At 37.7% G+C, this 27993-nt stretch overlaps 1 protein-coding gene across 1 annotated transcript in view; it reads left to right on the top strand.

Annotated features, from left to right (window-relative positions):
• dgkb (diacylglycerol kinase, beta) overlaps nt 1–27993 on the top strand; it is a 77051-nt gene that overhangs the window by 8156 nt on the left and 40902 nt on the right. Inside the window, exons 2-17 of the mRNA XM_041988637.1 lie at nt 711–787; nt 1239–1259; nt 2565–2712; nt 6034–6171; nt 8325–8374; nt 12330–12404; nt 12587–12706; nt 14417–14534; nt 15156–15244; nt 15572–15688; nt 15969–16067; nt 17698–17799; nt 20237–20310; nt 20875–20949; nt 25389–25474; nt 26119–26208. Coding sequence (XP_041844571.1) covers nt 711–787; nt 1239–1259; nt 2565–2712; nt 6034–6171; nt 8325–8374; nt 12330–12404; nt 12587–12706; nt 14417–14534; nt 15156–15244; nt 15572–15688; nt 15969–16067; nt 17698–17799; nt 20237–20310; nt 20875–20949; nt 25389–25474; nt 26119–26208 — 1479 coding nt within the window. The remainder of the gene's footprint in view (nt 1–710; nt 788–1238; nt 1260–2564; nt 2713–6033; nt 6172–8324; nt 8375–12329; nt 12405–12586; nt 12707–14416; nt 14535–15155; nt 15245–15571; nt 15689–15968; nt 16068–17697; nt 17800–20236; nt 20311–20874; nt 20950–25388; nt 25475–26118; nt 26209–27993) is intronic.

Here is a 27993-nt window from a genome sequence, read left to right as displayed (position 1 = left end):
CACACATGTACTCACAAATACACAACAAACCAGACATGAAAATGGATTGTTACTTAAGTCTAATAGGGCTTCTATTTGTATGATTATTATATTTTTGTACAGTACCATTACATTCAATGGGAAAGTGTGCACATTTTGACTTATGTATATCTTAATGCTCTTCTTTATCTACATCCTGTGTTTCTGGAATAATTGGTGAAAAATCTGTTTAATATGTCAGTGGATTGTATTTGTTTATGGCACAAAGAAATTATTATAAAAAATGACAAGTTAATGTTGTAGTCAGTGGTTTACCTTTTTTTTTCTTTTTATTACATTATGCAGTATAATCCCTTCAAAGTATAGCTGTATATGACATACTGCAAACATGTACTCGCTGTATCAATTTGTTGTTACATACAAGTCAAGATAAAAATATGTGAGCCAGTCAGGTTGCATTTCATTGCACTGTATGCTTCTTTTGTTTGTTTTATTAGTCCAGAAAGATCTCTTACAATCAGGTTTTTTACTTGTATCAGACACGTTTGCTTAAACGTGTCCATATAATGTTTATTTTTAATGCAAAATCTGATCTTAAATTAATTGTTTAATACTTCATAGAAGGTTTATTTGTAAAATGTAGATATTTATTATAATAGCCTATTGTAAAATGACAGTGAACATCAAACAAAACCAAACCATAGCAACATGTCTTGAATGTTTTTCTTCAGACTCGACCAAGAAACTGAAGGATGTGCTGCAGGAGTTCCATGGAAATGGTGTGTTGGCTAAATATAATCCAGAGGAGGTAAGCTGAAGCTGTATTCCATCAAATAACCAGTTTATGGTCTAGTTTCACCTTCTTGTGCTGAAAAACATCTTTACATAAATAAGTAATTAGTAAATGATTTTAAACAACTGCAGAGCCTCAACCATTTGAACATGAAATATTATGAAGTTATGATTTAACTAGGTGTGGGTGCTGTAGGTACAGCCAGCATTTTAAATAAGTTTTACCTAAAAGCATTAATAATAATATCTGGAATAAATAAACACATCATTTTGCGTGACAGCTATATCATCCTTATTTCAGTGGCAGATTAATAAAATTTTGCAGGGTGTGTGTGTGTGTGTGTGTGTGTTTGTATGAATGCTTGCTGAATAAAGCTATAACCTATATTTTTTAAAGTTTGAGCTGATGAAATGCATCAATAAGCCTGTTGAGTTTCTGCTTTTCTCTTTTCTGGTCCTGGTTGTAGAAGCAGGAAATCCTCAACCAGGTAACTTCTATCTCTTTCTCTTTATTTATTTAACTTTGTTTGGCTTTGCTGAAAGGTGACATAGATCCTTGTTGTACAACTTGTATGACGGTTTATGTCTTCATTCACTTTCTTATTGTTTCACAGCCTTCATTCCTTTTAATTGAACCCCAATTACCTCATGAAGTAGAAGTGATGCAGTAAAATAACTTCTAGTGAGACAAAAATTTAGGTTATTTCTACTACTCAATGTAAAATATAAAACACCTGTAATGCCCCCCAATGAATATATAAATGTTCAACAATAGAGATTTATCATATGTCTGAAACCATTATTATTATTATTATTATCAATTTATTCAGTTTGCAGACATTAACTAAATCAATCAAAAGAATCATATATTTGTTAATATTTAATTTGTTTAAAGTCCAGATTCTGTTGTGGTTTGAGGGAAATGTTCCTCTTTAAAATGAAGAACCCACAACCCTGAATTAGACTGGTGTTAATCCATATATATACATGTATATATATATATATATATATATATATATATATATATATATATATATATATATATATATATATATATATATAATCTTAAACATTATTAAACAGTGGACATAATTCAAAATTGAAAATTCAAAATCCAAAGATGATCCCATGAATACAGTTTACTTTTGAAAACTGTTTCTGTGAACCTACGATATTAAGTCAAATAAATCAAGTCAAAAGAAAACCACTGCCTTAGGCTGCTTAAACAAACCAAAAGATATCATGTATCTGGAACTTTAATTGTGGTCAAATAAAGAGTTTGGTGTATTCTGAGAAAATGAGCACACATATAAGTTTGGCTACATACAAAGACCTGGATATCCTCAGAGAACAATGGGTGGGTGTTCCTCCATGATAAAGAGTAAATGATGGTTAACAAGACTCAATACAGAAGGCTTTCATAAAATGTGTGAAAACATTAATACAACTTAAAAATGTGAAGATGCTAGGTCAAGCTTCGCCCAACCTCATTTTTTATAAAGACACTTATCAACCTGTAGCACTGGGATGGGAAAATAGTCATTTAAAAACTTGGAATGATTTTTGATCCAAAACTAAAACACATGGAGGTAGCATGATGAAAAAGACATATACAGCTTGCATGCATGAGCAAGACGACAAAATGTAAGACAAAATGATTCACCAATATAGCCACATATTACCACTGATCCCAGTATTCAGCCAAAACGTTTTTCACATACAAAAGTGTTAAAACCTGTGGTCCAAGACTGATTTCCGTAACAGACATCTCCTATTTCTGTTTTGGTTTTCAGGAGATAGACTTTGAAGGCTTCAAGGTCTTCATGCAAACATTCCTAGAGAGTGAACTCCCTGAAGAATTCTGCCAACACCTCTTCTTGTCGTTTAGCAACAAGGGACCCAAACCCAGTCCCTCATCTTCTGACAAACCTCGAGTCTCTGGTAAGTGTAAAAAGAAAATTATTTTCACTGACTGACCGTCCCTTTGGAAAAACAGCATGTTCGTGTCATAGTTCTTGAAAGAAACCACTCCATTGCTATAGTTTAGCCTACATGTCAATGTCTTTAAAGCATTTATTCAGTGAATACTGAATACTTTTTTTTTTTTTAAATAAACCACTTTACTCTGCCAAGTCCAGAAAATTTAAATTCTTTACTTTTCACTGTTTGTTTGGTGCCATCAGACAGTCTATCCAGTTTCTCTGCAAAGTCCATCCAGGTGGCATACAATACAGATTGCAGTGTAGTAGCTGCCAATTGTCTTGGCAGTAGTCATATTTGTTTGCAGCGTTTATGCTAAAATCTCATCCCCGTGTGGTAATGACTGTTATCAAAGTGAAACCATATCACATTAAATCAGTGGTGGTTCAGCCAACAGTCTTGTGTGCTGACACTACTTTCACTGCTACTATCTACCGAGAATCAGTGAGAGCTGCAAAATGACATGTTTAGGTTCCAGTGACAAAATAGTCTTGTGCAACAAAGGAAGACACAAAAGAGGCAGCAAAGTGAGGTTTTTACAAAACCACAATGACCTCAGATAGAGGAGACTGGGGTGGATGGAGTGTTACCCAAACATTCAGTAAAAGCATTTAAGAAAGCGTTACTTTATGTAACACCTTAATACAGAACTGAAGCATTCTTTAAAAACAAGCTTTCAAAACAGAGATGATCATGATGTAAGATACGCATTGCATCAGGCCAGAAAGAAAGCTATATGCATATTTTTTATGTCTGAGAAGAAGAAAGAAGCAGAACTAAACCATGGCAAATTTTCTCAGTAGTGTGCCCCCTAACAGCAACTAATCCAGCATCTATCTTGCATCTTACCTGTACTCTGGGCGTTCTCCAGCCAGTGAAAGTCAGTTCAATGTTGACTCTGTCTTACCTCTTGTTCTGTCTTTTTTTTCCTCTTTCTTTTCCTCATATCTTCCAATAATGTCCTCTTGTGTTTCTTTAAATCAGCCAGGGTGCATGTTAAAAACAGCCAGTGTGTCGATGGTGTATGATGCGGTTCTGTAAAGTGAAATGCTACTGAAAAGTGAAGCAGCATCTTGGAAAAATGAAGCTGTGAAGGGCTGTTCCTCTGCCTCGGGATGCTGCTATGCAACGATGTTTCCAGGAAAGCGCATGATAAATGTCACTGTGCCATCAACACTAGTCAGAAACATATTTTAAATCAGAAAGTTACATAGTGCTACTTTGAGAAGGAAAAGGTTATTTGTGATTTCAAAGCAAAAACCTACAGCATTCAAACCCAATTCAAATTTATTTATAAAGTGCTTTAAAAACAACAAAGTGCTGCACAGAAGGAAAGATACACAATAAATGAAAATAATTTAAATAAATTACAAAAAAAAAACTATAAAATTAAATAAATAAAAACAAATTAAAATATATAAAATCATATATATTGTCAGCATCTCAAAAACAGGTAAAAGAGAACAAACATGCAGAGGCCTGTCTGATGTGCAGAAGCAGGTTGTTGCATAATTTCAGAGCAGTTACGATACAAGCACCATCCCCTCTGAGTTTCCACTTTATTCCTGGCACACTCAAAAGCAGCTGATAAACTGAGCTTAGACACCATGCAGGTGTGTAACGGTGAAGGATTTTAGAGCGGTAGGATGGCACAAGCCCATGGGTGGATTTAAAAACAAATTAAATCCATTTAAAATGGATTCTAAAAGGAACAGGCACTCAGAGAAGGGACGCTGAAACTGGAGAAATGTGGTCACTGTGTGCCAATTAAAAGACGCACAGTAGCATTTTGTATCATGTGAAAACGAATAAATAGAGGACCCACTAACCTCCATTTACAAGGCCTTACCGGATTACCATCTCAAAATGCTCCCTCGGGATAATTATCTTCACTTTAGGCACACCAGTGTTTTATTGAGGTTAAAGGTGCAGCGTACAACAAAATCAAAGGAAAATTACAGAAAATATTATATACCATTAAAACTGTGTTTCTATTGTCTGATCGGTGCTAGAGCACCGTTTGGGATAAGCAACACCTGAAAAGGACCATAGAAGAAGACAGTACACGCACACACAGTGTTGAAGTAGTGACCTGTAGTACAGTCATTGCTGCACCTGAGATGCTGGGTCCACTCACAGCAGAAAACATGGGTATGTCTGGAAGAATTTTGGCCATGGACAGCCACTGTATTTTCACAGCTGTGCTTGGCATTTGAAGTATTTTTTATGCCCGTTTGTACCATTCTATGTTAGTAATTCTCACACACTTTACCTTTAGGATGATGTAAGTACTGCTAAGATAATAATTGATCAACTACATAAAGGATCATTTACAAGATTACTCTAAGAATTTGATGCTTTTGGATCTTCAAGCAAATTTTTTTTAAATAAATTCTTTAGTAGGATTGCTTTAGTAATTGCAGAATAGCTATTTTTTTCCACCCAATATTATATATTTATAATATAGTTGATCTTTTTTAGGTTTTATTATTTTTTTGCTGTGTGACTTTTGTATCGACCATGGATTGTGTTGATGCATAACTATCTGATTATAAGTGCCTGTAATTCAGTTTAAGGGCTTGCAAGAGTAAATATAAATGTGGTTAAATGAAGTTTGTCAACTGTCATAAAACATCCTTCCTAAATTGCTTCATGCACACCAGGGATACTGCAGTTAGTGTTCAGAGTTTAGAGTGTGCGTGTTGACCTGGATCAGTGTGGATGTGTCGATAGCCCATCATTGATCCAATGTACTTTCAGTTTGTTCGAATACAAACACAAAGGCAAGTTCCATCACTCTAAACAGGAGTCTCTACTGTTATGACATTATCAGAGGGTTTATTTGTTAAATCTTTCTTTCTTTTTTTCATTTATGTCAGTGACTAGCAAACATATTTTGGTTCATTTCCGTCTGTGAGGTTCGTGTGTTCCTCTTGTCCAGTGTGAATAAAACATCCAAGTTTTTTATTTATGTGAACTACAAATGCTTTTTGTTTTTCTAAGTGCTTAATTTGGTGAGTGCAATATAGAAACCAACCCTGAGGAAAACCTTATGTGATATACTTACTCTGCAAACAGCTTTGTTGATGTGTAGCATGTTGATCTTTAACATTATAAACCTAGTGATGGGCTTGAAGAACTGCTGCTGTTCGCCTTTAGATTAGAGACCACTCGCATCTAATCCATTTGACCGACGTGAGGCGTCCTAACCAGCAGGATGTTGGGCAAACATTAGAGGCATTGTGGAGGCTCTTTTGACCTTTCATTTGTGTCTCCCTACAGGACTGAAGCTGATCAAAGGCAACTCAACCCCTCTGAAGACGCCCGCCCTACCCAGGCCTCTGGATACAGTGCAACTCAAGGACATTGTGTGTTATCTCTCGTTGCTGGAAGGCGGGCGTCCCGAGGACAAACTTGAGTGTGAGTCTGATTTCACATGATTTTTTTTTTTTTTTTTTTTTTTTTAACATGCAGCAAGCATCAGAAGCACAATAATGTGCAGGCAGTGAAAAAGTTCCAACACTTTATTTATGGACTGCAGAGATTTAATACAAGGAACATTGCACACACAAATAAGATAAAATACACAAGTCAGACAAGCGATCCACAGGGAGGCAGAAGAAGTGTCACCGGCTGAGTTAAAGCTCAGTGGGTGGAAAACTGGTGCTCAGGCTAAGTGAGGTCAGACTGAATCTTAGTGAAAAAACAGAGGCTTAAAAAAGATGAGGCTACATATCTTGGGAGGAGATTATTTATGTGTGAATGTTTAATGCTTGAAATCACCACCTCATATTATCTGTTTATCATTAAACTCTGTTAGAATGAAGTCATGGTCAAAAAATAATGAAACTATGTGAAAATAAAGTTCTATTTGAAGTTTAAAGGCAGCAACTGAGCTGTAAACAAGTCTGGTATTAGGTATCAGTCAAATACAGACAGAGTGTTGGCGTTAAAACAACTTGATGCTTTACATGTTTCTCCCTTATGTTTAATTTGGTTTGCATTGTTACAGAGTTTTCTATCCCACTAAAGACATTACTTCTTAGTACCCACAAATGCCTCATTCGTGGTCGAGGCTTTTCATCCTTTTACTGCCATTACCATAACACATTTGCATAATGGCTGCAGAGTGGTGTCTCAAACCAGGAATAAGCGTCTGCTTTGCAGACATGCATTTCTGGCCAATCACTGGACCAATCAAGCTGTTGAGCTTAAAGGCATTTATTCCATGCATGATGTTTTTAGCTTTTATGGTCTTTGTTTGGAGCTGATAATTATCTGATGGACTTAAGCTGCCAAACTATTTCTGCTTGTGTGTGTCTATTCCTTTGAGATGGTTATTGCAGCTCCTGTAAAGTTTGTTTTTGATGCCTTCATTTGGCAACACACTGTCACGGCTTTTAATCATACCTGCAGCATCTTTAATTCACAAAGTTTTATTGCTTAATTGGACCAGATCCTTTATTCAGTGTTGAATTATTGAGCAGAGCAGCTCTCATTAAGCTCAGAGATGTGTAAATAATTCAAGTAATTCTTACTGTGTGGAATTAATGAGTGATGTCTTATTGAACAGTCTCTCCATGTCCTGATGCTTCTTTGAGGTCCACTTCCATGTTATCTGTGTGGTGGAGGGGTCCCTCTGCTGGTGTGTTTAATGACTGCTAAGCTTTTAGTGGTAGCTGTTTCTACCAATATAAACACAGTTTACTATACATACTGTTTATTTCACCCAATGACAAACCAGCAGAAGGACCCCTCAATATAAAAAAATCTTATTTTCTCCAGCCTGAATTACCTTCAGATAATTTCTCCCTAAAGGGAGCAACTTAATTTATTTTAGGAGGATGATTTCACTATAATCAGTTACAACTGGTCTTTGTTTTAGTCTTATGTCCCCTTAGTAATCTTTTTATTTCCCCTCCCTTTAACCAGTTTGTGCTGCAAACAGTATATCAGGATCGTTTGATCTTTATTGCCACTTTGGGTCACCACAGTCACCGCCTTCCAGCATCACCAACCACCAGAAACTGGCAACAGTTTCCCCTCCTATAGCCCTAAAAGGTCACACCTCCTCAGGAAACTAGCAATTAGCTCCTCATTAGTGGCCTGACAGACAGCCATCTTACGTCAGCTCCTTATGATGTCAGCATCCATCCTCTGTCGTGCCAAGGCCAGGCTGCTGGTGGGTCAGCGCTCCCCCAAAAATAGCCTTTTGTATGGAGCAGTACTTTATATGATCTGCTGTAGGTTTTACTGCCACGTTCAGATTTGTGTCATCTAGACCAGTTATGATGAGAAACAACCAATTGCAGCAGTGATATACAGTAGGACCTATCTGTTTCCATGGGGACACTTTAGAGTGGTAATATGTGGACATCTAAAGCTGCAGTATTTGAATGCTCACAGCTGCTGAGACATGGGCTCTGTTGTTTATTAGCATGCAGTGGAGTACTTGTTGACATTCACACTGAAGCTGCCAAAGCTGCTTCAGGGCTTTAAATATTCCTTTTAAAGGTTGACAAGGGTGGAGAGGGCCACTGATGTAGATTGACATTTTGCTTTTGTCCCCACAGTTATGTTCCGCCTCTATGACACAGATGGAAATGGGTCTCTGGACAGCTCGGTAAATATTTCTCCTCTTGTTATTTGTTCTTAAAAAATGCAAAAATATAATTGACCCATGAATATTTTTTTTTTTATTATTGGTTTTCAATCAGCTCAGATGTAGTTTATTATTATTATTATTATTATTAATTTTCATCAAAAAGACGAGAATAACCTCTTCATCCTGTTCACCTGTTCACCTAATCATGTTCTTATACATACCCACCTAAAATATTAGTATGGAATATATTTTTATGTATTTATAATATCAATTTGCAATCATATAAAGTTGGTATATTGGCATTATCTGTATGTCTTGTTTCGCTAAATGTGTTTCTCTTTCCTGTGTTTATTTGTCTTTCTGCAACTACAACATATCTACAACCCCAATTCCATAAACGCTGGAATGCTGTGTAAAATTTAAATAAAAAATTATACACAATTATGTACCAATTTTATAAACTCATATTTTATTCCCAATAGAACATATACAGACATATCAGACATACAAACATCTGAGCTAATTTTGAATTTGATGGCATCACTACATCTAAAAAGTTCCAGGATGATGTTCAGCATCATGTAGCATCCCCTCTTATTTAAACAACTGTCTGTAAACATCTGGGAAGTGAGGAGACCGGTTGCTGGAGTTTTAGGACAGGAATGTTGTCCCATTTTGGCCTGAAACAGGATTCTATCTGCTTTGCAGTCCTCGACCTTTGTTGCTGGATTTTTGATTTCATGATGCTCCAGATGTTGTGTATTGGTGAAAGGTCTGGACTGCAGGCAGGCCAGTTCAGCAGCCGGACTCTTCTCCTGTGAAGCCATGCTGTTGTGATGGATGCAGAATGTGGTTCAGCATTTACTTGCTGAAATCTGCAAGGCCTTCCCTGAAAGAGACATAGTCTGGATGGGAGCAGATGTTGCTCTAAAACCTCCATGTACTTTTCAGCATTGATGGAGCTTCACAGATGTGGAAGCTGCCCACGCCATAGGCACTAATGCAGCCCCATCCCATCAGAGATGCAGCTTTTCACCTGCCAACTGATAAGAAGCTGGATGCTCCCTCTCCTTTTTAGTCTGCAGGACACGCCATCCATGATTTCCAAAAGAATTTCACATATTAATCCATCTGACCACAGACAGTTTTCTATTTTGCCTTTAGATAATTCTAAATGAGCTTTGGTCCAGAGAAGATGGCAGTGTTTCTGGATCCTGTTCACATATGGCTTCTTCTTTGCTTGATAGAGCTTTTACCTGCATTTGTGGGATCTTTTGGTGGACTGTGTTCACAGACAGTGATTTTTGGAAGTGTTCCTGAGCCCATGCAGTGATTTGCAGTAGAGAATCATGTCTGTTTAAATTAAAGTGTTGCCTGACCACCTCACAATCACGTGCATCCAGTTTTCACCTCCAGTCTTGTCTCTTACACACAGAGATTCCTCTTGATTCTTTTGATGATATTAGTCACTGTAGATGGGATCATCAAACTCTTTGCAATTTTACATTAAGGAACATTTTTTCTGAGATTGTTTTCTACAACTTTCAAATGCAGTTTGTCACAGTTTGATGAACCGTCACCCATTCTTTCAAACCGAGTCTATATTTAAAAAGCACAATATTGCTTACCACTGATTTGCAGATGATGTTCAGATTTATGTCCTCTTAAAAACACAAGGAGATTCTATGACTAATAATCTGCTTATTTACTTGAGAGATTTAAAAGCATGGATGGAATTAAACCTTCTCTTCCTGAAGAGAATTTAATCAAGGAGAACAATTAAACAAGGAGAAATCTGAAATTGTGGTCTTTGGAAGCTCTGAGTATCTTGGTGTGATCGTTGATAGTTCTTTTAACTCCTACTGGCAGGTCAGTTCAATAGTTAAAAGTGTTTTCTTTCATTTGAGGCTGCTTGCCAAGATAAAGCCCTCCCTGCCTAAGCAAGACCTAGAAAAAGTCATCCACCTGCTAATCATGTCCCTCTTACATTACTGCAGCTCTCTGTATTATGGCCGTGATCAGTCATCTTTGCACCGGTTGCAGCTCACTCAAAAGGCAGCTGCTCAGTTGCATACAGAAAGTGATCACATTACCCCTGTGCTCGCTACTTTGCACTGACATCCCATTAGTTTTAGGACTCAGTACAAAATTTTATTACTTGTTTTTAAAGCCTTAAATGCTTTACCTCCCCTGTATCTCTAAAACCTGCTGCACCAGCATGCTTCCGCCTCTCTGAGGTCCCATACACAGCTCCTTCTGAGGGTCTCTTTTTCTAAGCTCAAATCTAGTGGTGTCGGTTGTAACTTCAAAAATGTGGGGCAGTTTGCCATTTCACATTAAAGCTGTCCAGTCTGTGTCTGGTTTTACATCCTTGCTCAAGACCCACTTCTTTGCACTGGTTTTCAAATATAGTTGAGCTTGACATTTCCTTGCTTTTACTTTTTATTCCGCTCTTATGTCTTTTTTTTTTCTTTGTATTGTTTTTTTTTTTTTTGCTCTATAAATAAAATTGAACTTGGACACTCATGTTACTGACCTGTTGCCAGTTAACATAATTAGTTGTCAAATTCTCCTCCAGTTGTTTCTGATTTGTGCTAATTGCATTTTCAGCCTTTTGTTGCCCCTGTTCCAGCTCTTTACCTCTGCCACGGTGGAAGTTATGTTTTCTGTCTCTTTGTCTGTTAACTCAAAAAGTTAGGGACAGATTTTAATTAAATTTGCTGGAAATCTCAAAAATGCAATAAGGAACAAGTTATTAGATTTTGGGGGTGATCCTTATCACAGTCTGGATCCAGAAATCTTTTAAAGGATTCTTTACAATGAGGAGATAAGGATAATTTTGCCATTACAGCTTCTAATGCAACAGAAAATGCCCAGAATCATCGGCAATACACAAAGAAATAAAAATTACAAGATGACATCATGGTAAATGTTTATTACACTAACAGCTAACCCAGATAATCCATTAGAGAAAATTTGAATTTCTTCAATAACTTTAATAATGACTGTGATGGCCATTTGTCTCATCTTGGTGTCTAAGGGTATGTTTCAATGGTCAAGGATTCTAAATAAGATGTGACATCTATCCTGATGACAGAAATAGACAGTGATATTAGCTTGAAGTAAGAGTGTTGGCATGGGGTTGGCAACTTAGTGGGTTGTTGAATTGGAAATTTCTCAGGTGCGTGACCCTACGACTTGGTGGAGGTCTGCACTCCGAGTGCTTCTAGTTAGAGATGTGTTGCTGCTTTTGGATTCTAAATGAGCTAATATTTTCCATTAAATGGTAAAATATCTCAGTTTCAAGACCTGATATGTTATTTAGGTTCTATTATGAGCAAAATAAGGGTTTATGAGATTTGCACATCATTGTATCCTGTTTTCAATTTACATTTTTCCCCTTTGCTAAAAGTCACCTGGCTATAGGATGGGTTTAAACATGTTGTAAGACAAATCATTAGTAAAATCAGGCATCAACCCAGTGGCTGAGGACTTCTGCAATGACTCTGAGTGGGGCTTTTTACATGTACTAAAGGGAATGAGTTTATAGTATAGCTAGCTATTCGTCACCTTTACTTATTATTGGCTGGAACATGGAAGGAAAAAAGATGAGAATGGGATTAGTGATGGAGAGATTTTTTTTAATTCAGCGTGACCCATTTCCCATTCAAACTTCAGAGTAAATGAAAAAGAAAAAAGAAAATATCTTGTAATTTTTCTCCCTAAAGTGCATCATGTTTATTCAGTCTGCCACCAGATAATAATGTCACCCTCCTCTGCAATAAAGCGAGACCAAAAAGCAACTATTGTAATTAAACCATCAGCCTTGGAGCTCTTCCCACACTGCCTTTGTGTCCTTCTGTGCACACTCCCAACCTGCTATTACTGGCTGTTTATCAGTCTATTCATGCTGCACAGGAAGGTAAATACAGTATTTTTGTGCCTGTAATGACTGACTATGTTCTCCCTGCAGGAGCTGGAGCACATTATCTCCCAGATGATGCACGTTGCAGAGTACCTGGAATGGGACGTAACCGAACTAAAACCAGTAAGTAAGACTTTTTACCTTCTAGTATTTCAAATCATACTTGGAAGACAAGCTAGATTTCTTCATTTAAGGGCTGTTCTTGAAGCTGTTGACTGTTTGGTTGTATTACAAAAGTAATTGGACTCTAAATTAGGACACTGTCTTTGTGGGCAGAACTCATTCTGTTATTGTTTATAATGCAGATCCTCCAGGAAATGATGCAGGAGATCGATTATGATCGTGATGGCACTGTGTCACTGGGGGAGTGGATCCAGGGAGGCCTGACCACCATCCCATTGCTGGTCTTGTTGGGCCTGGAGACAGTGAGTCCACAGAGAGACTGGTCACTTTTGCTAATGATAGTTACTGCTTGCTAATTATTGGAAAGTCGACGGTGACTCCATCACAAGTTAAATATTCCAACTTTAATCTTTTAACAATGACCTTAGAAGTATAAAAATCCAGACTGGTCTGACAGTGAAGATGTGTTGTTCTTTTCCGTTTAATAAATAAGCCATCTAATGCCAAGAACCCATGCTAACCATTACAGCTATACTAGTTCAGGGTCTGCAGTACATTTGCAGACATCCATTCATAAATACAATATTATTTACCTGATAATGGCACTAAATGAAAAATCTTGCACATTTTCTAGGTTTTTCTGTAGAAAGGGAACCTAAAGTAAACTATATTTTCACAGTTTTTGGCTAAAATGATTCTAGTATAAACCTAAATGTTGTCATTTGTTATCAATCTGTTGTGATAATTGCTGTTAGAGGAGTTTAGAGTTCACTTGTTGATGCACATGGTTGTGCATCAACAAATGAAGTCCCTCGGGGCAAATAGCTCATCTCAGGCCATGCAAACAGCTGTGGTGCAGACAATCTGGTATTTTTGTCTTCTAAAATATAAATAAAAAACCAAGACTTTAGCCGAGCCTGTCCCTAATCTTAAACCAGTTCAGGTATCAAATGAAATTAATTCAGTAAATGTATTTTATATACATTAAATGACAAGAAAACACCAACGTAATACCATATATTACAAAAATAAACCTTAAAATCTGTACATTATTATTATATTTGATGCAGTATTAGTTTCATGATCATTTTAAAAATGTTTTTGTTTTTATTTTTTATTTGTATGTTAGTGTAGATTCTCAGTCAGGTCAGTCTAAGAGCTTGAATAAAGGTCAGCTTCTCTATACAGTCATATTTATATACTGATATTTGAAGTTTGGAAAACAGTTATAATATAGTCTCATAAGATTCAGTCGGTGAAGTTTTTGTGACTGTTTTCAAATTTTACTGTAAGATTTGGTTGAAAACTTGCTGATCTGTTTTCTCACATTCTACAAGTGTAAATTAGCTTTCAATCTTTTCCCTCTGCTGTAGTTTACTTCAGACCTGCAGGTGATTATGTTAGTGATTCTCATTTAGCAGAGTGAATTTACATCTTCTCTCTAATGATTCAGATTCACTGTAAATTATTGCAATTAACAATGTCAGCTAAGTTTTTAAAAATATTCATCCACTATGATTTTCTTTTCTTCTTTTACTTTTATCATTTTTAATCTTTTTACTTGGGAGGCCAAAAATTAAAGTAGTCATACTTGACTTGAAGAAGGTCATATATATTGAACAAATGATTTTTGGGATTAAATAATGGTAGCTTTTAACACACTTTTTGAGCTTCCCTTAAATAACAGCATCCCTGTTGATGCTGAGTGAACCCAAAACTGAGAGCACTGTCAGTTTGTGTTTTTTCCACTAGGTGGAAGTATTTAACTAGCTTTGATTTTTAAAAAAGCCCAGCCAGGTGGCATTTTTTATGAATGAATGCTGCTACAAAAGGAAGGAAGCGAATTCTGTCAGCTCTCTCTGCTGAATTTTGCTAAATGCTTTTGCCCTGAGTTTTAACTCCAGGTTTAATCACAGTTTAATCAGGCATATGGTGTAATGACGGATCTCACACACCATATAAAAGGATGCCTTGAAGCTGTCAGATAAATATGATGTGTTGTGTTGCTGCAGAATGTAAAAGATGATGGGCAGCATGTGTGGAGACTGAAGCACTTCAACAAACCAGCATACTGTAACCTGTGTCTCAACATGCTGATTGGACTGGGGAAGCAGGGACTCTGCTGCTCATGTGAGTAATTCACTTAAAACAGGTAATCTATAGAGACACGTCGTCTTTTTCTTTCACCAATTGCAGTATCACAATTTTTATAAACATAGAAATACTAACAACTCAAATTACACCTGGCCTTGAAATATAATAGAGAAACAAGGCATCTATCCATTTTCTATACCCCTTATTCCAGTTCAGGGCCAGCAGTTACTAAGCAAGAGGCAGGGTATACCCTGGACAGGTCGCCAGTCCATCTCAGGGCCAACACAGAAAGACAAACAACCACTCATTTAGGTGGAGTTTAATGTGATAAATGAACCCAAAATGCATGTATTTGGACTGTGGGAGGAAGCTGGAGTACCTGGAGAGAATCTACGCATACATGAGGACAACATACAAACTCCACACAGAAAGGCATCCTCATGTTTTTACACCAAATGCTTTTTAATAAGATTTAAAGTGGATTTTACTTCTCCAGAGCTACTTTTTTTGTTTTTACCAAATAAGGGCAACATGTAGATTGATTGCAACACATTCCTCAATCATGCATCCTTCATGTGTAACTATTTAAAAGGCCTTCTGTGTTTTCTTTTCCTTGTTAAAAATCTGAGCTTTTTCTTTTTTCTATCTCTTTCCTAGTCTGCAAGTATACAGTGCATGAGCGCTGCGTGGCTCGTGCACCGCATTCCTGCATCAAAACTTATGTGAAGTCCAAAAAAAACACAGAGGTGAGTCCAATTGAAGTGTTTACCAGTCGGCACGCCTGGATCAGCAACGCTCTGTGGAGCCCATGACAAGAGCTTTTTCTCAGTCTGCTACTAAGCATTGCTAATTACCAGAATAAGCCCAGTTTAGAGGCACCAGTGCACTTGGCATCACTTGTTTGGCCTCTTGCTTTGTTTCTTTTTTCTTGTATCCTCTTGCTTGTTTTCTTTCCTTCTTGTTTCTTTAATTGTTGTGTCACTTGTGCCTTTGTATATGTCTTGTTTTTTTGCACCATGTTTCTTTTCTCACTGCTTTCCCTCCCAGTATGCAGTCTCTCCTTCTCTCTGCAGGTAATGCATCATTTCTGGGTGGAAGGGAACTGCCCCACCAAGTGTGACAAGTGTCACAAAACCATTAAGTGTTACCAGGGCCTGACTGGGCTCCACTGTGTGTGGTGTCAAATCACGGTAAGCCGGCACCCGAGGAGAGGCAGCCACCTCCTCATTATATTCCCACTGCTTCTAGTTGTTTATGGTTTTGTTTTTGCACCTCTGATGCCTCACAAGTCATCGCACCAATTTACACTCAGAAAACACTTGTTTACAGTTGCAAGATAATAAAAATAAAACAGAAGCAATGACACGTGCAATGCAAATAAACCCTGAAAAAATGGCTGAAACTCTATTGTTAAATATGTGCTGCTATTGCTGCAAGTTGGTTGTTAATAATGGTTGCCACTTCCTCCAGCTCCATAACAAGTGTGCCTCCCATGTGAAACCTGAGTGTGACTGTGGACCCCTGAAGGATCACATCCTGGCCCCTAACTCAATCTGCCCCGTCGTTTTGGTAAGACTTCCCTCATCTCTGGTCAGCAGTCCCGAGGCTGAGTGAGTCTGACCTTGTTTGATGCTGTGTAACCAGGGGATCCAATCATCAGCCTGTGTTCTCCCACTGAGCTCTGAAATGGCAACAATTTATTTTGTAGAAGTTTATTTCCAAAATTGTACAAGTTTGTTTTAATGGGGAAAAGTGTGCTAGCTCGTATATTTATAATTATAATAACACATTTTATTTATAATGCCCTTTATATTTTAGACAAAATCTCAAAGTGCTACAAATTAAAATCAAGAGAAGCATGAAAACACATCATTTCACAGGTTAAAAAGTACAATAGATTATATACAAGCCTTTCTAAAAAAAAAAAAAAAAAGGTGAAAAATCTAAATTTTTCTTTGATTTTCTTCAGCGTATTTGCTCTCCTGAAAGTATTGAGCCACCTGTCATATCTTTATGTTTTATCAAGAAAATGGATGATACATGCAGCAGTTTATCAAAGCATGTGCAATCAGTTGTGAGCTACATAGACAGTATAAAAGGCAAAAACAGTCAAGTTTAGAGTCTAAATTTGGCCTGAGCACCTTTATTCTTTAGCACAGTCTGAACCGTCATGGTTTTCTTGTAATTTCTTTGGGAATTGTTCTCCAGGTTCCTTGAAGGACTTTCCAAAGCTCTTCTTTTGATCTTGGCCTCTTTTTGCTCCATTTTCTTTAAAAGATGATTCCACACTGCTACAACAATGTTAAGGTCCGGGCTCTGAAGAGGATTCATCCCTCCATCAGACCTGTTGCCGCTGACTTTTAGTCCAATTCTACTATCATTTGGCATACCTCAGCCTTTCCTCCCTGTTTCCCTTCCTTAAGGACAACTTCTTAAAAATCACCCTAAAATAGAGACCATTTCTAATGAGGCTTCAGTAAACAGTAGATGGTCAACTGACAGATATTATGGCTCTTTGGGAATCACCTTGTTGGTGCATAAATACTATTTACTGTCTGTCAAAGTGTTTTATCTTTATTTCTCATAGATGCAACTAGAGAAATGGGAATAAATTATGTGTCTTTGTGACAGGCTGCTAGGAACAAAATGCCTTAAATACTTCTTTTATTCCATTGTATATAGACACACCACTTCATCCCTTGAGTTAGGTGACTTCTTCTGTTTAAATGATACACAGGTCAGTGTTAAGGGGCTTAACAAACAAAAAACACATTCTTCTGAAAATTATTAAGACCTGGATTGAAAAGTGAGTGGGAAAAGCAGCCAAAGAAAAAACTCTGAAAGACCTTCAGAATGTCCTGGGAACTACTGGTAAGGAACAATTACACCATTATAAGAAAGTCTGACTATGAAATATAAATATAAGAACAAAAATTCAAGCTGGCTCCAGACTTTTGCACAGTACTGTATATATTTATTGCATAGATATATAGAAATATGCACCTGCAACATCCACTGTTTGTGTTGTTCTTCTCTTCTGTCTACTACTGTATTGTTCTTTGAGGCTTATATTTTCCTTTTCTGCCTAAAATCTTCAGGAAAACTGCTAGAATTTTTCCCACTTGTAGAAGTGACCCTTTTTTTTTTAGAATCATGTAGCGGACTCAGATCTTGTAACTGGTTGGTGTTTTGGCCTCAGGAAAGGCAGTCAACGCTGAGGAAGGACTCTCGATCAAGCCAGTCGAGTCGAGGAAAGATGCAGAGAGCCAACTCGGTCACAGTCGACGGCCAAGGACTGCAGGTTACACTCAAATCTGACCTCTGTATAACTTCACCATATTCATGCTTAATGTTCTCACAGAATAGAGTCAGTAAATAAAACTTCATACTTCAATAACACACCATGTACTTCTCATTTTAACTTTAAACAAATAAAGTAAAATTCTGGTGTAGAATGATCTGAAATGTTTAGTCAGAGCATTTTGGTATCGAAATGTGGCCGAACAGAATTATTAATTTAGATTCTAAAGCAAATTTTGAGAAATTTTTGATTGCTGCATTTGCTGCATTTTCTTAAATGTTGAATATTATTTAGTGATATGAATCTCTGCGTTTGGTGTTGGGATGTATGATGGGTCTCTGCAAGCCCTGCTGGTAATCAGTATCATCCAGCAGAGCCCAGTCCAGCCTGATCCGCTCTAATATCTGTCAGCCAGCACGCCAGCGATGGAAACCTGCCGCCGTCTGTGGTGACTGCTCGTCTACGTGTGGCTGGTAGAGAAATATGATGAATCATATCCCAGGCACATCCATCTCTGCCTCTCGCTGGCTAACCAGCGTAATAATCAAGATTATTATTTATAATTACAGGAAGTAATGGATCACTCCGGACTGGACAGGGAGCTCATTAATTCACCCTTGGCCTGTTGGGATAGCAGGCAGGGGGAGTTAAGTGCTTCATCTGTGTCAGGGAGAGCACTAAGAGTCTGACTGCAGGAAGGACAATTCAAACAAGGGTCGCTGGATCAGAGCTTGTGGTTGTGGCGCAGTGAGGGTTCAGCCTCCGGCATCTTAGACTCTGAGCTCTAGAAAAGCTGCAACAGGCAGACATACTATTTCCACGTCACATGAGACAAACTGCTTGCTTGTAAAAAAGCAGCACTGAACCAGTATTCCTACTGGATTGCAAGTTATCAGGTTGTACATTTTGAATGACTGCTACATAGTTTAGTTAGTCTGCTGCTTGGCAATGAAACCAGTACTGTTCAACTTCACCACCTCTTAAATGAATAAAAAAAAATGCACATTTTTAAGTGAAATGTGTATCCAAATGAATAACATTAACAGTTTAGGTGGCAAAAGTTTTTAAAGAAAATGTTGAATTTTGATATCAAGATTTTAAAAGGTTGTAGCTTGGGAGTAAGGCATACAGTAAATGAAAAAATGTTGAATATGAACCTGAGTTTATGATCAGAATCAGCTTTATTCTCCAAGTATGAACACATACAAGGAATTTGTTTGCCGTTAAATGTTGTCACTCCAGTAGAAAGCACTAACACAAATGAAAGCAATAAAATAAGTAAGCAAATAAAATAAGTAGAAAGTCATAAATAAAACCGACTCTTATATTACATAGCAGTGTCTAGAATATACAGAGCTATTTACAAATACAAATTCATACAGTACACATCTGTTTTGCATATTGAACATCAGCAAAAAGCTGAGAAAGCACTTCATCAGCAATGTTGTGTACTTTCTCTGTACTTCGCTCTGTATCACTGAGTATGAGGACATCCTCATCAGCTCCCAAAAAATTGTGTTAAGCTTCAAGAAACACCCGTCTGTCACCTAGTTGTATAAAGTGATGAGGTTTTGGCTTTCTTTCTGGAGATGTGATCTGTTTCATTCGGTTACTTTGCTTGTTGCAATATTTCTACTTTGTGGGTTAATAGTATTTTCCTTTTTTTCCATTTTTAACAAATCTCATTAAACAGCCAACACTAACATTGTATTATTCTTATGGAAAACAAAGTGTGTGAAGTAAAAAATACATAGAGCTATACTTTTATGCAAAAGTTGAGATCAGACACAACGTGGTCACTGCTGTTTGATTTGAAGACAACACACATTTCAGTCAACCACACACAAACAGTCCTGCAGCGGCAGGAATAATGTGATGCACTGAATATAAATTAATCCACAAGAGACACTAGTGCTCAACAAACGCACACTTTGTTCACATTTAAGTGAGATTTGCTAAAAAGTAAAATAATGTCCAGACATCTTTTATTTTTAAATCTTGATTTCTTATTTTAATTTTATTTTATTTTATTTTATTTTATTTTATTTTATTTTATTTTATTTTGTTTTATTTTATTTTATTTTATTTTATTTTATTTTATTTTATGTAGTGCTGGTGATGCGGCCTGGTTTGTTTAAGACTTTTCTTGTGATTTTATGTCAGTAGTGAAAGTATTAAATGACACCAGACTTCTTTTTTAACTAGATGGGAAAAGTTTATCAAAAATAAAAGGCAAAAGTTCTTTTTTTTTCTCAGGCGAAGGAATATGGGCACCTTGCTTAGGCCAGGTAACAGGAAAACTGTTCAGATGGCTGGCATTGCCTGGAAGTGCTGTATACTTGATAAAGGGATGAGGGATATGGCTTGAAAGTGAATTCCTGTGAAGCATCCTGCAGTCTCCAAACACCAAGGGTTTGTTTTGACATCTTCCATACAGATCACAACAATAGAGGGCACTCATCCTCTGCTAGTGTTTGTCAATCCGAAGAGCGGGGGGAAGCAGGGGGAGAGGTAAGTACACAACCTGTCTCAACATGCTTCAAGAGGCCTCTGAAGCCCCACTCCTCAGCCGCAGAGGGAAGGGAAACAGCATGGCCTCTGGCTGACAAGTGCTTTAGGCTTACTTAGTCAAATAAAAACACAATAACATTTACCTAAAGCACTGACTGCCTCCATTGTGAGCTCACACACACATGCTCACACCCTCTTCTCCAACACTCTTCTCACTGTCATGTCGCTGCCTGGTTCCCCTTCTTTAACCCAAGGCTAATTGGGTTATTACTGAAACATATTCATTCGCTTCTTATTATGCCGGCTCTCATTTGTTTAAATTATGAGATCAAAATATGACTTTGGCCAGTTGATATAATGAAATTGAAATTAAAATGAATTAGTCTTTCTAATGGTTTCCCCTTGAGGGGACTTTGGATACGTCCTACCCTGCTGCCCAGTCCACTGCAGTGTCATGTCTTTGTGCACTAAAGGATTTTGAGGCTGAGGAGTAAAAATTGAATCAGATGTTTTAGTGATTAGCCTTAGATGTGTTCTGATGTTTGCGCATTCTTTCTTCTTTAGGATTTACAGAAAATTCCAGTACCTTCTGAACCCAAGACAAGTTTACAACCTGGCCAAGAATGGGCCCATGCCAGGGTACGTTGCAACACACCATGAAATTTTATTAAGGAAAGACAGTGCATCAGTGTATGTAGTATACAGGGATCTTTTCTTTTTAGGTTTTGAATTGCAACACATCCATCCATCAATTGTCTGTACTGATTCATTTCAATGCAGGGTCATGGGGGGCTTTTCTGTTTTTTTTTTTTTTTTTTTTTTGGTGTCTTAAATCAGTGGTTCCCAACCTATTTTCCTTGAGGACCCTCTTTTTGCAAATACTAAAAGGCTGTGGACCACCTGCTCCACTCTGTGCTGAAACCATGCTTGGTTTCATGCTTTCATTAGCAAGATTCTCACCATAAATACTGTATTTTGGCTGAGTCCTAATCTTCGATTAAGCCAAAATTAATAAACATTTAACCTTATTTTTCCCAGAATGCCAGTTCCCAGCGGACAAAATGCCCAGATGATTTAAAAAAACTTGACCAGACACACATTTTTAATCACAATGACTAAATGGTCAAAGCCTCGGGACCCCCTGTGCTTTTTGGGGGACCCCCTTGGGAACCACTGTCTTAAATAACACTGAGTCAGATTTAGCAAACAGTTATTTCTCCTGATTGTACTTATCATAAAAAGGTAACTTTTGGAAGTATTGTTATTGAAAGTGATGGAGAATAATCACATGAATGATATTTATACATCTTAACAAATCTCACAAGCTATGACTCCAAAAATATTCAGATTAAACTCGTGGTGGCAAAGACATACTCATTTCATTATGGGCATGCGATTTTTTAGCACAGACCTAAAGAAAAAAGGCTCAGGGCTCAAAGGATTAAAGAAAATCCAACAGAACAAGTGCTGCTTTGTGGCAGATGTTAAATACAATGCAATCAGATCCAAACTCAGACTGCAAAACCCGACTGCAAGCAGACTTTGAACACTACTGAATTTTCTTTTATTTACTACATTTATTTTTAGGTCATGACCACTTGAGAAAAGTAAAAGTGGGTGCTGACTTTCTGCATGAAAAGATAAGAATCCTTCATAGAAAATTAAAAATTCGTCATAAGATAAATTTGCTTAAAGTATTTTCTTACAAACTCACTTTTTGTAATGTATATATCCTTTTTTTATAAATACATTTTTATATTACAAGAGCAAAAACGAGGACTAAATTATAAAGAAAGGAAGAGGGACAAAAAAGAAAATGTATTCCTTTGTTTGCTACCTGCCAAGTCCTTTCAGCTGATGATGTCCTGTTTACAATCATAACGCTGCTCTCTGTTGTTGCTCACATATAATGACCACCATCACATGCAAGGGAGGCCTTTAGTATTAGACCCTTCATTCGCTTCCCTCACACAGCACAGACACAAATAAGGCGAGCTCACACATAACCAATCCTGGAGATGTTGTTATCATACCGTAGTCGTGGACAAGAAGCAGCTCCATATGCATAAGGCTGTATGTGAAGGCAGAGCCGCTGACACAAATGACTGACGGATGCAGTGAGGTGAATCTCTCACTATTCTGCATGTGATCACGCATAAAGACAAGCAGCTCACCGCAGACTGGTGATGTGGACGGCATCAGGTCCCCTATGGTTCACATATGTGATTAAGACAATGAATAGATCATTTACATGCATCAGGCTCCTTCATTTTGCCTTTTGCATGCAGCAGAGTTTAAAAACACTGGAATGCCTCTGTGTCGTGCTGCCATATTGTTTGGCTTTGATTAAATCTGAAAACAGCATCTTTGTGACTTATAAAAAATAAATAAACAGCACTGGGTACAAACCTCCATGAGGTTTGGAGTGCTGGTACTAAGGAGCTGGCACAGCCTTCCAGCACAGCTCCAAGTTATAGGAACTGACCTTCCGACTTGTCTCTCCTCCCTTGATGTGGACTGAAACATCACCTGCCTTGTCTGGAACTGAATCCAGAGCTTCTCCTCTGAGCTGACAGCATTCCAGATGACCTTACCTTGCGTTAACCTTGTTAATATTTTGTCAAGTGTACTCACTGCAGCACACATTAGCAGGGTGAATGGTCACCATCGGACACTGCAGGCCAAGGCACCCGCGCACACTGCTGTCAATTAGCTGCCTCACTAATACAATTATAGCAAATTAAGTGTTTGTTTCTTGGTATTTAAATATCCCCAAAGTTGCCTTTCATGTTTGTGGCCGTCTGTTTTGCGTCTAATATGGTTTGTGGCCCCAGTTGGAGAGTAATTGAGCGAATCATTTACCCGCCATACGAGGCTGGGAGGCTGGCTCATTCAGTTAGGGCTTTGTTATTGTGAAGGAACGGAAGAAGTTGGACTGAACATTGCCTGTCATGATCCAATTAGGCCCTGAACAGACAGGCTCGCTCACTGAATGAATAATATCAATGCCACATGTGTTACTTTGTGGAAATAGGTGGGGTTTGCAGTAAAGCAGTGGTGTTTTTGTAAAATCTTAACTGCAAGAGGCTGAGGCCTTCATTTTTTTTAATCAGATAATCAAAATTTTCACTTAAATACTTAAATCTATTATATGATCTTTCTTTGTACGATTGGATCATAGAATAAAATAAAATGTAGGGATGTCCTGATTGAGATTTTGTTTTTTTGTCCCTGATTACCAGTATGGTATATTAAAGAGAATATTAATTTATGTCATGCCAAATTACATGCTGGGATGGGAGCGCCATCTTGTAAGGAATGTGTTCCCATTGTCTCTGCTGCATAATCAAACTGGGAAATTTTTACACCCAATGAAGGCTGATTCAGCTTCTGTCTTAAATCCTGTCTCTTCTCTGAGCTCTCTTCGGCCAGTAAAAGTCGATCAAATGTTGACTATGTCACTTTCTCACTTTTCTTTTCCTCACTTCCTTTGAAAATGTCCTCTTGAGTTTCTTTGATGAATTAGCCATGGTGCACTTTCAAAACGGCCAGTTTGATATCTTGTTGCTGATGTGTGACGCAGCAACAAGCACCATGCAACATGCATCTGTCACGTGATGCCCTGAGCTGGAAAGAGTAGTTGTAAAGTGCAGTTTCTCAGTCTTAATATGCTGCAGGGCCAATGTGCAGAATAGTTCACAATAGGTACAATAGTGTACCATCAAAACATGGAGTTTTAAAGTCAAAGAGTTACTTTGAGTTGCTTTAAAGAGCACTGTTGCCTGGTTAGGTTTTGTTTGGTTTGAATAAAATTTAGTGGAGAAAGAAGATAAACTTTGTTGAAAATAATTAAATTCCAATGCTAAATGCAAGATCTATTAATTAATAATCTAGTAGCATGCCTAAATCTGGTCCTCCACAAAATTCTGATCCTCACTTATTGTCAAATTTACTATATTATTATTATGAGTAAACCAGTTATAATACTTAATAATAAGTTGTAGTATACTTAGCGATTTGTTTTTTTTTTTCAGTGGACTTTGAGCAATACCTTTATAGTAAATCCCGTGGCTCTTTTATTTATTTTACATCGATCTTCTCAGATCAGCCTCTGCCAGAACCAAGGAGAATGAGACTCTTCTGCCTTGAGCCCCACCTCCCTTGTTGTGGCTCGCCTCTCATTGGTCAACTGCCAGGAGTATTTGTTGGGAGGGAGCACTGTTTATGTCATAGAAACACTGACAGAACTTGTAAACAAACCTAAGTAATACAAATACAATGTCAACTCAAAATATACAGCCATACATGTTCGAGCCCGACTCAGCAACCCACAGCAACTTAGCAATCCGCAGTAACTCAGCAACCCACAGTAACTTAGAGACCCGCAGCAACTCAGCAACACGCAGTAACTTAGCAATCCGCAGCAACTCAGCAACACGCAGTAACTCAGCAACCCACAGCAACTTAGAGACCCGCAGCAACTCAGCAACACGCAGTAACTTAGCAATCCGCAGCAACTTAGCAATCCGCAGTAACTCAGCAACCCACAGTAACTTAGAGACCCGCAGCAACTCAGCAACACGCAGTAACTTAGCAATCCGCAGCAACTCAGCAACACGCAGTAACTCAGCAACCCACAGCAACTTAGCAATCCGCAGTAACTCAGCAACCCGCAGTAACTCAGCAACCCACAGCAACTTAGCAACTCACAGTAACTCAGCAACCAGCAGCAACTCAGCAATCCGCAGCAACTTAGCAACCCACAGTAACTCAGTAACCCACAGTAACTCAGCAACCCACAGTAACTTAGCAACCCACAGCAATTCAGCAAACTGCAGCAAAGAACAAAGCAGGATGTATCAGTTTGGGAATACTTCAGCAATCCTGAAGTATTCACTTCAGAAGTTCAGTTCAGAAGTACAGCAATACTTTGCTTACCAGCTTACCAGGACATCTCCGAAACAATGCAAGATGCCTAAAGACGCCTTTTTAAAGCTTTGAACATGTTCTTGATAAAATGTGTTAATGAGCACAAAACATACAGTGAAATGATACAACGTTGGCTTTGTTTGCCACAGGTTGAACTTCTTCAGAGAAGTTCCTGATTTCAGAGTGTTGGCCTGTGGAGGGGATGGCACTGTGGGCTGGATCCTGGACTTCATTGGTACAAATATTACTTCTCTATAATAGCTTTTACATGTTTTTCAAGAATTTGCTTTTTGATTTTCCTAAAATAGCCTCAATCATTTGATAGGGCGTCTACAAAGTCTTTCACTAAATACAAGCATACAGTACTGCCTTCACTTCCTAAAGGAAGAATGATATTGAACTTCAACACTCCATTTCCTTTTTTGGGGAAAATTGCATATGTTTTTATTACTTTTCAAAGTCTGCATCACCCTTGTTCACAATGTAATGGTAAAGCATCATTTGTGGGTGGTATATAAATACTTTCATTACGTCCAAGTCTGCACAGGTAGGGGTGGTCAAATAGGATGATTATGTGCGTTAGAAAACAACATATTAGTCATCATTTGAAGGAAAAAAAATCACCTGGCCTCCAGCATTTGGGCTCAAAGATGTGTTACTCTAAAAAATTGCCTCAATTTTTTATCAATCAAAACAAAGGCAGGTAATAACCGTCAGACAAAATGCATCTTCTGAAATTGACTGAGAAACTGGAAATTTAGATTGACTTGTAGTTTTACAAGCAAGGCAGCAAAATGGATTTGATGCTTTCTTTGCAAGTTTTTGTGGTCTTGGTTTGGTCTCATTTCACATCTTGTGTTATTTGTCCCACTGCTCCAGATAAGGCCAACCTGGACAGGAACCCCCCTGTGTGTATACTTCCTCTTGGCACTGGCAATGACCTGGCTAGATGTCTACGATGGGGAGGAGGTACCAACAGAAAACAGAGCACAACAGTGAACAACATGGTCTCATACTTTGCTGTCATAGAGATTTAAATCTGCTCTCCAATTATCACACAGTCTTGTTTTCAAATCGCTTTGAACACATAAAATGTAAAAGAAGCCTCAATGCAGTGATGATGAAATCCATGGAACCTCATATTTGAACCGTCTATTATTCACTGTTTCTGTTTATAATATATAAAGCTATATAAAACCACTAATTCACAACAAAATCATCTCACGAAACTAAGTTACAATCCAATTCAGTCCAATTCATTGTTAGTCCAGTTATAATCCAAAATTTATATTACACATTAGTCTAATTTATAACAGTTCATAAAGCCAAATCATAGAAAACTATTGGTAAGCTAAGGAAACCAGTGGATTACATTGAATTTTCTCTTCAATTTGGTACCCCATCCTAAACAAGGGAAGGCAGGCGACAGTGGAGAGGAAAAACTCCCTTTTAACATGAAGGAAAAATCTCCAGCTGAACCAGACTTAGGACTAACGGCCATCTGCCTCAACCAGCTGGGGGTGGAAAGGACAGGAAATAATCGTTAAAAAGCACCATAACGTTCAGCCAGGGAAGCCTGCTGAGAACAACAATATGATGCACAAATAGAGAGTAAAGAACAAAGAAAGAAAAGTGCAGTGATGTGTTTAGTGCATCCTGGGACGATCAAGCTAGCTGGTTCCATAAGAGAGCGGCCTGATAACTGAATGCTCTGCTTCCCTTTGTTAAGGAAACATGAGTAAACCTGCAGTCTTAGATCAAGGTGCTCAGCTTGGAAAATATGGAAATATGAGATCTTTAGGATCCAATGGTTTGGATATGTAGAGCCTTATATGTGAGGAGAATAATATTAAATTCCATTCTGGATTTAACAGGGAGCCAGTGACAAAGATAAAAATATGATCTCTACTTCTAGTTCTCTGAACCCTGCTGCAGCAGTTTGGATCAGCTGAAGGCATTTCAGAGCATTTTTGGGACAAGGAATTGCAGTAGTCTCGATGACAATTTGGCATTACTCTGTGACAGCATGAGAACAACCTCAGAGCCAGCGTCATCCAGGCCTTCATACTTTTGTTTCGCTTTCCTTTGTCCTTTGTCAAAACTTACTATAATTTATTTATTATAAATCATTGTACACAAGACATGAACATGATTATTTAGTGTTCAGGAACACAAACTTACCAAAGTACAGGTTTTATTATTGCACTAACAAATGGAAGTAAAGCTCTATCTTGCAAAGGTGAAACCAGAAAAAAGAAACTTAAACGTTCATCATCTTTCAGCCTGAGCTCAGTTAAGATGGAAGGAGGCAAAGTCTAAATCAGTCCTGTGGTCTTACCAGATGAAAGAGTCAGACATGTGTAACACCTCTTTTCACAACACTAACATTAATCTCACAGCACATGATAATCTTTAATATACTTATTATGATTTAATATTTCTAGCAAATAAAAAATGTAAAAAAAAAAAATAATAATAAACATCATAGAATGTTTTTAGGACCATGTGGTCTAAGTTTTGTTGCAAGAATGCAGACTTTTAACAAATGAGCAACTTAAATTTAAATACTTTGCTGACTATAATGAACAGTTACATGATACAAGTAAAAAATATGTACTTATTTCTAAATTTCTGCAGCTCTGACAAAAACCATTACTTCAGAGCAGAGATGCAACACAGTCGTCCCAAGTTTCTCAAAACATGTTGCAAACATTGAATTAAAAATGTTCATGTATGTGGAAAAGACAAAAATAA

Source organism: Melanotaenia boesemani, chromosome 6, assembly GCF_017639745.1.
Source record: "Melanotaenia boesemani isolate fMelBoe1 chromosome 6, fMelBoe1.pri, whole genome shotgun sequence".
NCBI classification, from domain to species: Eukaryota; Metazoa; Chordata; class Actinopteri; order Atheriniformes; family Melanotaeniidae; genus Melanotaenia; species Melanotaenia boesemani.
The sequence above is the reverse complement of the archived record's forward strand: the minus strand, read 5'-3'. Positions and strand labels throughout refer to the sequence as shown.